The sequence below is a fragment of the Lolium rigidum genome, chromosome 3 (assembly GCF_022539505.1).
Source record: "Lolium rigidum isolate FL_2022 chromosome 3, APGP_CSIRO_Lrig_0.1, whole genome shotgun sequence".
Classification (NCBI taxonomy): Eukaryota; Viridiplantae; Streptophyta; class Magnoliopsida; order Poales; family Poaceae; genus Lolium; species Lolium rigidum.
The window spans coordinates 324034985-324045029 of record NC_061510.1 but is presented as its reverse complement, the minus strand read 5'-3'; the positions used below and the strand labels follow the sequence as shown (position 1 = coordinate 324045029).

Genomic DNA, 10045 nt, shown 5'->3' with positions numbered 1-10045 from the left:
TCTCTAGCTGCGTGATGATTTGGGCGAGGCAGGGATGGGGCCGGTGGGTGACGAGGGAGCGTCGGTGGGTTGATTCCCGGTGGCGGTGGGATGGATTTGGCCGTGGTTCGTCCAGCTGCGACAGAGGAGCTTGCGCGGGTGCGTAACTAAGAAAAGAAAGAGTGACGGTTGATGCTGGCGTGCAGCCGTTGGTTTACGCCCGTGTCTTGGTCCTCACAGATAAGAATTGGCAAGCGCGTGCAACATAGTTAAAGTATCAATTACAGTAATGTACGATTAACATATAAAATTAACTGGTGAATCTCATTAATAAATAATGCCGGCGTTGGAGGTAGTGGCCAGACAAAATTAATTACAACATGGTACTACAAATAAACAAAGAAACCTTTTTGTTGGAAGGAAAGTATAAACCTGAAAGGAGGACGAAAATATTAATCTGACCAGCCTACGCGTCAAAGATGGCCAGATCAAAAACCAGTGTAGGCACGACACTATTAGGACTTGTTGATAACCCCGCACTTCTTCCTGATCTCGCCCTCTTTGCTGCTCTTCACCCCGATGTAGCCCATCTTCACCATGGCTGCTCCAAAGGCTGTGTTCCAATCATCTGACCCGGCATATTTTTTCACCAGCTCCAGCGTCTCCGACGAATTCAGCGCCGCGTCGGAGGTGAAGAGCACCTTGCCGGACATGACGTTCTTGTAGTACTGGTTGTCCAACGCGTTGGGGGTCTCAGAATCCTGCGACGCCGTGGTGGTGGCGTTGTTTGGCGTGTTGCATGTCTGGTTCAGCTTGGCGGCGAGCGTGGTGTCCATGTTCGGGGAGGGGCTGGTCGGCGGGTGGACGCGGTCGGAGAAGGAGGGGCAGTGGGAGATGCCGACGGTGTGGGCGCCGGAGAGCACGACCATGTCGGCCTGGTCGAGCCCCTTGTCAGCGAACATCTTTTTGAGCGTAGCCAGGTCGGCGAAGGGCGGGGGCAGGTTCTGTCCCATGGTCTCGTTGGCGAACGACACTTTCCCGTCGGAGCGGCCAGCCGGCACGGTGTAGTTGATCTTCTTGTAGCTGAGGATGTAGCTAGCGTCGCGAGCTGCGAAGGAGACGATGTCGGCGCATGAGACGACGCCCGGGCATTCCTTCTCGAGGGCGTCCTTCGACGCGTCAATGATGTCGAAGCCACGCAGGCTCAGGTTCGGGGGGGGGGAGAAGCTTGCTACAACATTCGGCACTTAGAGTTCCAACGAGTTGGTATACACGGAGTTGATGCCATCACCCGCCCACTCTGGCCGGGATTGGCCGCGCGGGAGCTCATGGACAGAAGATTGAAGGTCCTCGGTATTTTGCGGCCCCGCACACGGCCGGCTATGGTCGCGGCGAGCCGTAATATGGTCGACGGGCATTGGATTTTCACCAAAGCAGCCGCGTGTTTCCGTCCATCTCTAGCTGCGTGATGATTTGGGCGAGGCAGGGATGGGGCCGGTGGGTGACGAGGGAGCGTCGGTGGGTTGATTCCCGGTGGCGGTGGGATGGATTTGGCCGTGGTTCGTCCAGCTGCGACAGAGGAGCTTGCGCGGGTGCGTAACTAAGAAAAGAAAGAGTGACGGTTGATGCTGGCGTGCAGCCGTTGGTTTACGACCCAGGTGATCTATATTTGAATCGCGTGATGCAAAATTTGCACCGCGATGTAAAAATTTTGGGACATTTTTTTAATCTACATCATCTATTGGGGCTGTTTTTTTTTGGTCCAAGGTGATGTGAACACAGTTATTTTACATCTACATCATTTGCTGGAGATGCTCTAAATGCTTAGGCCCGCCTGTAATCACCGCGCTCGGACTAGCATGACAAAAAATAGCAAGGGATAACTGCGACGAAAAAACTACAGACTCGTCACTTTTTTTCTCGCGGTGCATCGCGGTTCGCCGCGCGCTCTCACACACAACATTAAAATTGAAACGTCTCGGTACATGAATGTACATCACACCATTACTTCCAAGATATGGATAAGGGTGACACAAGTCCTTTTCCTCAATTTCATACCATTAACAGCGCGAATCATGTAGTTACAATTAGAGGTAATAAATCAGAGAGCAGTTACAGTCCCCAAATCATAATTTTCATTTCGTTCAAGATATAAGATTCTACTATCACAATGCTATTCCAGTGCAAGCACTTTTAGGGGTCTCATGCAACTCAAAAAGCAAGTAAATTTCGTGACTTACACTACAGGAATGGGAGGCTACGCCAAGGGTCAGGCTATACGCCGACGGCCAAAAGTCGGGGCCGTCGGCCTATGGCCCAGCCGGGCTGCAGTCCTACCCTCGGTGTAGCGTTGCCGTCGGCGTAGCAAGGTCTACACTGAGGGCAGCCCTCGTCATATGTTTGGCCCTAGATGTAGACAGGGCTACGCCGACGGCCACCCTTGGCGTAGGCTATTTTTCAAATTTGTCTAATTTTGTAAAAATCATAACTAATTCATATGATGTCAGAAAAAGGCGTATAATGTATCAAAATGTTCATAAAAACATTCTCTATCCGTTTATGTCAAAATCATCCATATTTGAATCATGTACAGTACCATTTTAACATACTAACAATTCAAACACTTTCTTATATGTCCTCGGGTTCCCGTTTTGACTTGATGGCAATTTAAACGAAGTCAGAAAATTCCACGGAGCCGCATGACGTCATTTTATGTGTCCTAGTAACCACTCCAAATGTAGGAATTAGGATACGGCAATTATTTTGGAAAATCCTTCACAAACAGGGCTATCACGTCGGGAGTTCCATGGCTTTTAGGGCAAATAAGTAGGAAGCGACCGGTGACACCGCATAGTTTGTCGGGACGAGGCCATATTTGGCATGTTTGTGGTCCCTGGGATGGGAAGCAAGGCCCTGGGAGCGGATTTCCAATCCGACCCATGAGCGATGGTTTTTTCATTTTCGGGGTGTCAAAACAGGTTTTTTTTGTGAAGCAGCTACATGGGGCGTATTTTAATATTGCACGAGACCTCTGCGTAGTGGTAGGACACCGTCTTCGCACCATATATCACATGTCATATGTGCGTGCTAGGTATCTGGGAATCCACGCGGCTTCCTGCGGTGTCCCGCAGAATCCGGTGGAAACTGACCGGATTTGAACTAGGGGTACACTTTCCGTCGCTCAATAAATTCCACGAAAAATGTTTTTAGTTCTATAGAACATCACTTTATATGCTATTTTTTGTCCGTTTAGCATGTTGGCGAACGGTGCACCAGCGCGCCCGATACATCCATTTCGCATATCCCGAGGGAACTGTTTTGGCCAGATGGTAAACTGAACGTCATATTTGGATACCTCTGATTTTTTGTTTCGAATGATGATATTGATGTTATATTTGGATTCCTCTCATTTTTCTGATCGATTTAGACATATTATTTGTGGAATTTCGATTTTCAGATTTAAAGATATTAATTATTCCATATTAAATAGAAAAAAGACCAAAAAATCATTTTATTGTTATTTGAATTCAATATTATTATTACTTATATATTCATTTTGTTTATTTAAGTAATTATTTGAAATTCAAAAATAAAGAGGTGTGACATCACGGTCCAAGGGTTAATAGGGTTGATATGCTATTATTGTCAGGAAGGTGCAAGGTGTCTAATCTGTAATGGAAACTCATTCGAATGGAACCAAGAAGTTAAGCGTACCGACTGAGAAGTTTAACCATGATTGTAATTTAACCTAAGATTAAGTGTACTTAGAGTTAAATGTGTCTTGGAAGAAAGATAAACAAGTAAAAAAAGAAAATAATGGTGTAAAATAATGGTGTAAAATAAATTAAAATTTGAAAAATTTAAAACTATATGCCGAGGGTTTTGCCGTCGGCATAGCCAAAAATAATTTATTTTTCGAATTTTTTTTTGGAATTTTTTTTTGAAAATAAAAAATTGATTTTTTTTAAATTTGTATGCCGACATTTTGCCGTCAGCGTAGCATCCTACGCCGAGGGCCGGGCTACGCCGATGGCAATTGTGACTCTGCTGAGAGAGGTAGTCGCCGAGGAGATATGCCGAGGGCGGCCCTCGGCGTAGCGTATGCCGACGGCCAAAACAGGCTACGCCGAGGGTTCCCGGCCCTCGGCATATCGGCCCATTCCTGTAGTGTTATCCTAGGACAGATGGAGGAACCTAACAAATCTATTCATGAGCGTCTCTCTATTCTGCGATGGCTATTCTACGACGGCGGTGACATGGACACCATCTTCTGTGACATTGGCAACATCGACGCCATCCTCCGTGACAGCGGTGGAGATATCGCCGTAATCCTCCTGACACTGTACTGCCCGCCATAATCCACGCACAGATGGATTTGAAAGGGACATGAGATCGATTAGAATCGGGAACGGTGCGATGGAGCCGGAGGTGAAAGAACAAGATGCAACACTGTCTGTAGAAGATCGTGCATTAGAATCGGGAATGTGTGTGGACAAATGAGATGCATAAGCTGCGCCACATCGGAAGATAGTACCCGACATGAACAACTTTCAGATCTCCAACTTGCTCTTCATCTTCTTGCCACAAATAGAATGAGGAAGGCGTTTAGTAGAACAAACGTGAGTTGGTGAGATCTATTCATTTTCGATCTAGTGTTTGTCTAGCTTTCATATACAAATTTGCTCTCGTGTCATATGGAGTGGGGAGTGGGAACTAAGTGTTCCCTTTATTAGATAGCAAACAAGGGTGGCAAGTGGGGGTTAGAGTTTATTTAAGGGCTCAAGAACAAGTGCTTCAACTATTTGGACAACGTTTACACAAATGCTAATATAAAGATAAATGCACGGCTCAACAGAGTTGTCCACTTCAACAAGACGTTGTTGATAAGTTAGCACCCCCAGTATTAAAACTTATACAGTATTAAAGACCGTGGAGGTCCCTGTATCTAGAGCACCCCCAGTCAGTAGTCACCCATATCCGGCGACTCTATGCTGGGAGCTTGGCTCTGTGCCACGCCCGTGTCTTGGTCCTCACAGATAAGAATTGGCAAGCGCGTGCAACATAGTTAAAGTATCAATTACAGTAATGTACGATTAACATATAAAATTAACTGGTGAATCTCATTAATAAATAATGCCGGCGTTGGAGGTAGTGGCCAGACAAAATTAATTACAACATGGTACTACAAATAAACAAAGAAACCTTTTTGTTGGAAGGAAAGTATAAACCTGAAAGGAGGACGAAAATATTAATCTGACCAGCCTACGCGTCAAAGATGGCCAGATCAAAAACCAGTGTAGGCACGACACTATTAGGACTTGTTGATAACCCCGCACTTCTTCCTGATCTCGCCCTCTTTGCTGCTCTTCACCCCGATGTAGCCCATCTTCACCATGGCTGCTCCAAAGGCTGTGTTCCAATCATCTGACCCGGCATATTTTTTCACCAGCTCCAGCGTCTCCGACGAATTCAGCGCCGCGTCGGAGGTGAAGAGCACCTTGCCGGACATGACGTTCTTGTAGTACTGGTTGTCCAACGCGTTGGGGGTCTCAGAATCCTGCGACGCCGTGGTGGTGGCGTTGTTTGGCGTGTTGCATGTCTGGTTCAGCTTGGCGGCGAGCGTGGTGTCCATGTTCGGGGAGGGGCTGGTCGGCGGGTGGACGCGGTCGGAGAAGGAGGGGCAGTGGGAGATGCCGACGGTGTGGGCGCCGGAGAGCACGACCATGTCGGCCTGGTCGAGCCCCTTGTCAGCGAACATCTTTTTGAGCGTAGCCAGGTCGGCGAAGGGCGGGGGCAGGTTCTGTCCCATGGTCTCGTTGGCGAACGACACTTTCCCGTCGAAGCGGCCAGCCGGCACGGTGTAGTTGATCTTCTTGTAGCTGAGGATGTAGCTAGCGTCGCGAGCTGCGAAGGAGACGATGTCGGCGCATGAGACGACGCCCGGGCATTCCTTCTCGAGGGCGTCCTTCGACGCGTCAATGATGTCGAAGCCACGCAGGCTCAGGTTCGGGAAACCCTGCTTCTCCCTATCTGAGCCCTCGAGAAGAACGGAGGCATCGCACCCCTGAAGAAAGCGCAACATGTTTAGCTATCCACTCCACTCGCGTCGTCGAGCGCATAAGTAGAAAATAGTAAGTATACTCTACAACAAATGAATTTTGAACGTACCCGTACGAAGCAGTCGTGGAAGGCGAGGCGGATGAGGCCGGCAAGGATGCCAGCGCTGGCTTTCTCCACGGCAGCCCTCACGATGTTCTCTGCGTTAGAGCAATTGTGGTCGGCGTAGTAGCCGACCTTGAGGCCATTGGAAGATGGAGGTGGGGGAGGGGTCGTCCACGTCGTCGGTGCAGAATTATAAGTCCATGGGGTCCCCCATGTGGGACTGGAATAGCCCCAGCTTCTGTAGATTGACCACGTCCAAGATTGGCACGAAACGGTACTGATCAACGAGGCGAGCACGGCGAGGACGACGAGCTTGGCCATTTTGTCGGATCAGCTACAGTAGTGCTACTCCTTGTGTCTGCTCGAGAAAGATGGGATGAAGCCAACTTGCTGGTTTGCCTGTGTATTTATACTAGTCAGACACATCTGCAGCGCATGCAGGTTTGTGGTTTGTGGGTTAGTCAACCGGCCAGCCGGGATCGAACATGGTTCTGAACTTCTGATGCGCGTATCGCGGCCGCACTAGCTAGCTCGATTGCCCCATTATGCACAGCTAGCTCGATCATTCTCCAACCCGCGTTACAAAAGGGGGCTGTGCAATGCATGGCGACTTCTTAATTTTATCATCATCCTATCTAACTGTAAACCAGAGAATGATGGGAGTCATGAGACACATACAAGTGGTTAATTAAGTATACTTCCTCCGTTAAGTGTATTTTGTTGTCATAAATCAACAAACATAGTGTATTTTGCTCTTGTTTAAGGCATTGTTTTGAGTAGAGCGTAGACCTTCTTCGGGGTGAAAGTTTAAGATCTTTGACAGATTAAGGCGGTGTTTGTGCACTGTCCTTCTTACGGGCATCTCTTTGGAGAAAGTGGCCGCCGAGTGTTGTCTTTGGCGGTGGTTTGCGCTCAGGGATTTGGTTACCGGTTGGAATATCACGGTTACCGGCCGGTAACCGGAATTCTCAGTCCCCTCCGGTAAATGAATTTATCGGCCAAAAAATCTCGGTCTATTCAAATTTGATTTGAATTTAGACTGATTAGTTAGCCACCTTAAATCGTACGTGTTTCCTCTCCAGTATAACTCTATGCCCCAACTCATTGTTCGAATCTTTCACTTTCTTCTCTTCAAAACCTTATTTTTAAAAATATTTAGACATTTTTCAGTTTGAAATTCAAATTTTGTTTGAGAATTTCGTCCGGTATTTGACCGGTTATCTCCGGTAACCATGGTTACCGGAAATCTCAGCCCCCTCTGAGATTTTTTTCAAACCGGTATCCAAAACCTTGTTTGCGCTGCCAGCTGCGAGGAATTAGTCAGTGTGGCAGGCTTTCTTTTTATTTTTTATTTTTTGCTTCTATGCATGTGTAATGCGTTAGGACATTTGGTTGGTGTAGAGGTTGGGTGCAGTTGGTATCTTCAATATATAATTATATTTTTTGTAAAAAAATATAATACAAAATATAATAATGAATATTTTAATATAGTATATTTTATAATTTAGGTGTTGATATTTTGATGGGAATGGTGTTTTGGCACATGGGAGCATATGCTCCCTTTATTTTGAAATGCATGTTACGTACATTTTGAAATTTCAAAAAATTAAAAAAAAAATTCGAACGTACATCATCACATGCTTACACGCTCACAACGTTGTTTCATAAAAATCCGACTTGTCGTGTGACGTGTGTAAAAAAGACAAAATTCAATGCTGAAAATAAGGCTTTTCAGGAGATAATTTTTTTCTTTTTAACACAGACCACAAAACATATTGGTTCCTCGCGAAACTTGATGAACGTAGGTATATTGTGGAGATGTAAATGTAGAATTTTTTGTCAAAATTTTTCGACATTTCAAAATATAATTTTTTGATAGAGGGAGCTTATGCACCCGGGAGCCGAATTGAATTTCCGTTGATATTTTTTGTAAATATTTGACAAAAGTTGAACTTTGGCCAAACATGAAACACAAAATAATTTTGAACGAGGGGATTAGTTTTTTCTTCGTGAAAGTTACGTACTCCCTCCATAACGGTTTATTGGGTTTCTTGTGACATTAGGAAAATATCTAAAAATTAGGCTCAAATCAGTATTAATTATGGTAAGTTGATAGCCATTGTGGTCCTTCACCTTTTTAAATTGCTTTCACCTATGCATCTTGTTCATTTAAACCCCAAATTTTCCTATGTATGCCCTTGCATGCATAGCTCTTTAGTCTGGAGAAGGCGTTTTTGCACTCAGTAGCATATGCTCCTGACTTTAAAATGTCAAAAAGTTCCAACAAAAAAAGTTGCACATACATCTTAATGTTCTATGTGCTCGCAAAGTTGTTTCACAAAAAATCGATGATTTTTGTGGCGTATGAAAAGAAACAAAATTTGATGCTAAAAAGACAAGTTCTTTATGAGACATTTCTTTATCTTTTTTGCACATGACACAAAAAGTCGGTTATCTGCGAAACTTGACAAGTGCACATAGAATATCAATATGTACATACGAATCTTTTATTTAGGATTTTTTACAATTTAAAATGCTTTTTTTGTTGCAGGAGCATATGCACAAGCGTTTAAATGTGCATTTCCGCTTTAGTCTTTCCTAATTAATTGCTAGGGCAGAATGAGGAATTTAAAGGTTGGGGCATCATTTTTCTCCACCTATCAGCCATTGTCTTTATGGCGATGCAGCTTATTAAAAGCCCAATAAACCGATATGAAGGTAGTATGAAAATACAACCAGAGATAACAATTCTTCTAACTCCATTATTTGCATGTGAAAAATGTTTTTTGTGTTCATTGTCACCGTGAAGGTTTGCAACAACTGTATGCATTAGTTATACTAGATGACCCGTTGCGCTATCGCGCAAATGGCAAAATCAAGTCGGAATTTAAACCATAAGTTTTACCTTATTTTAATACTAAAAATTAACTTGAAATTTAAGTACTTTAATTTCTTGCAGACACATCATTCCATCAAGGTGCCATAGTAAGATATGACAATTTAAATTTAGTACGATTTCGCACTAATATTTTCAGTTTTTATGTTTTTGTATAAGCTCCTCCACTAAATTATGATTATTGACCAAAAGAGGGAGCATTGTAAAAGAGGCATGAAAGGATAATTACTAATTTCAAGATAAATGTATCTGCTTCAACACAAAAGAGTTGATACCACATTTTTTATGGTTAGAAGTGTCAATTTTGAAAACATATCTGATATTGGGTTATGTGTGCGCTTCCACTTTTATGGTCTGGTCGTACTTGATGTACTAATGTTATTGTTAGGAAAAATACCGTGAAAGACATATTGGTGGTTCTATTGAATCTTGTTCCACTAAAAAGAATATTTGAACCAAATAGTTGCAAGCATTATGAAAAGTATTTATGTTGTAGCATATAACCAAACAAAATGACATACAATGGAAGACTCTAAAAAAAATAGAAGTGTAGTCTGAAGTATCAAATAAGTGATATAGTAATTATATAAATAATAGGTATGATTCAAAGCATGGCATTCCCTTTGGAAACGCATCGCAATTCTGTTGAATGTAAGATCAATTCCCAAATTGCTCATTTGGGCAGTATTCGGGTGTCAGCATATTTTTCGGCTTGTCACATACACATATGGAATCAACATGAAGCACCGAATACTTAGCACACTCATGGATTGAGGATGGTGACATGCTGCAACCTTTCAAGCATGTGGTATGGTGAAGGAACAAGCAACATCTCCACTGTTTAACAAATGTTAATAAGCTATCTGAAAAAATTATTGCCCTTATACTTTGCTACAAACAAGAATACATGAAAAACTCATTTGCTTCATTTTCCATAACTGAGTCAAACAATCATAACTTCTACACGATGCTCTTAATACATTTCTTGAAGATTAATTATTGAATGAT

The 10045-nt window shown here is 43.9% G+C and overlaps 2 protein-coding genes across 2 annotated transcripts; both read right to left on the bottom strand.

Annotated features, from left to right (window-relative positions):
- Positions 1-494: 494 nt before the first annotated feature.
- On the bottom strand, positions 495-1309 carry LOC124696983 (peroxidase 2-like). The gene is made up of 2 exons (XM_047229638.1): positions 1252-1309; positions 495-1210 (listed from the first exon to the last, which is right to left on the bottom strand). Exons 1-2 carry the CDS (start codon positions 1307-1309, stop codon positions 495-497), a joined length of 774 nt encoding a protein of 257 aa, XP_047085594.1.
- Positions 1310-5290: 3981 nt separating this feature from the next.
- On the bottom strand, positions 5291-6462 carry LOC124696982 (peroxidase 2-like). Its single transcript, XM_047229637.1, has 2 exons — positions 6148-6462; positions 5291-6043 (listed from the first exon to the last, which is right to left on the bottom strand). Exons 1-2 carry the CDS (start codon positions 6460-6462, stop codon positions 5291-5293), a joined length of 1068 nt encoding a protein of 355 aa, XP_047085593.1.
- Positions 6463-10045: the final 3583 nt, after the last annotated feature.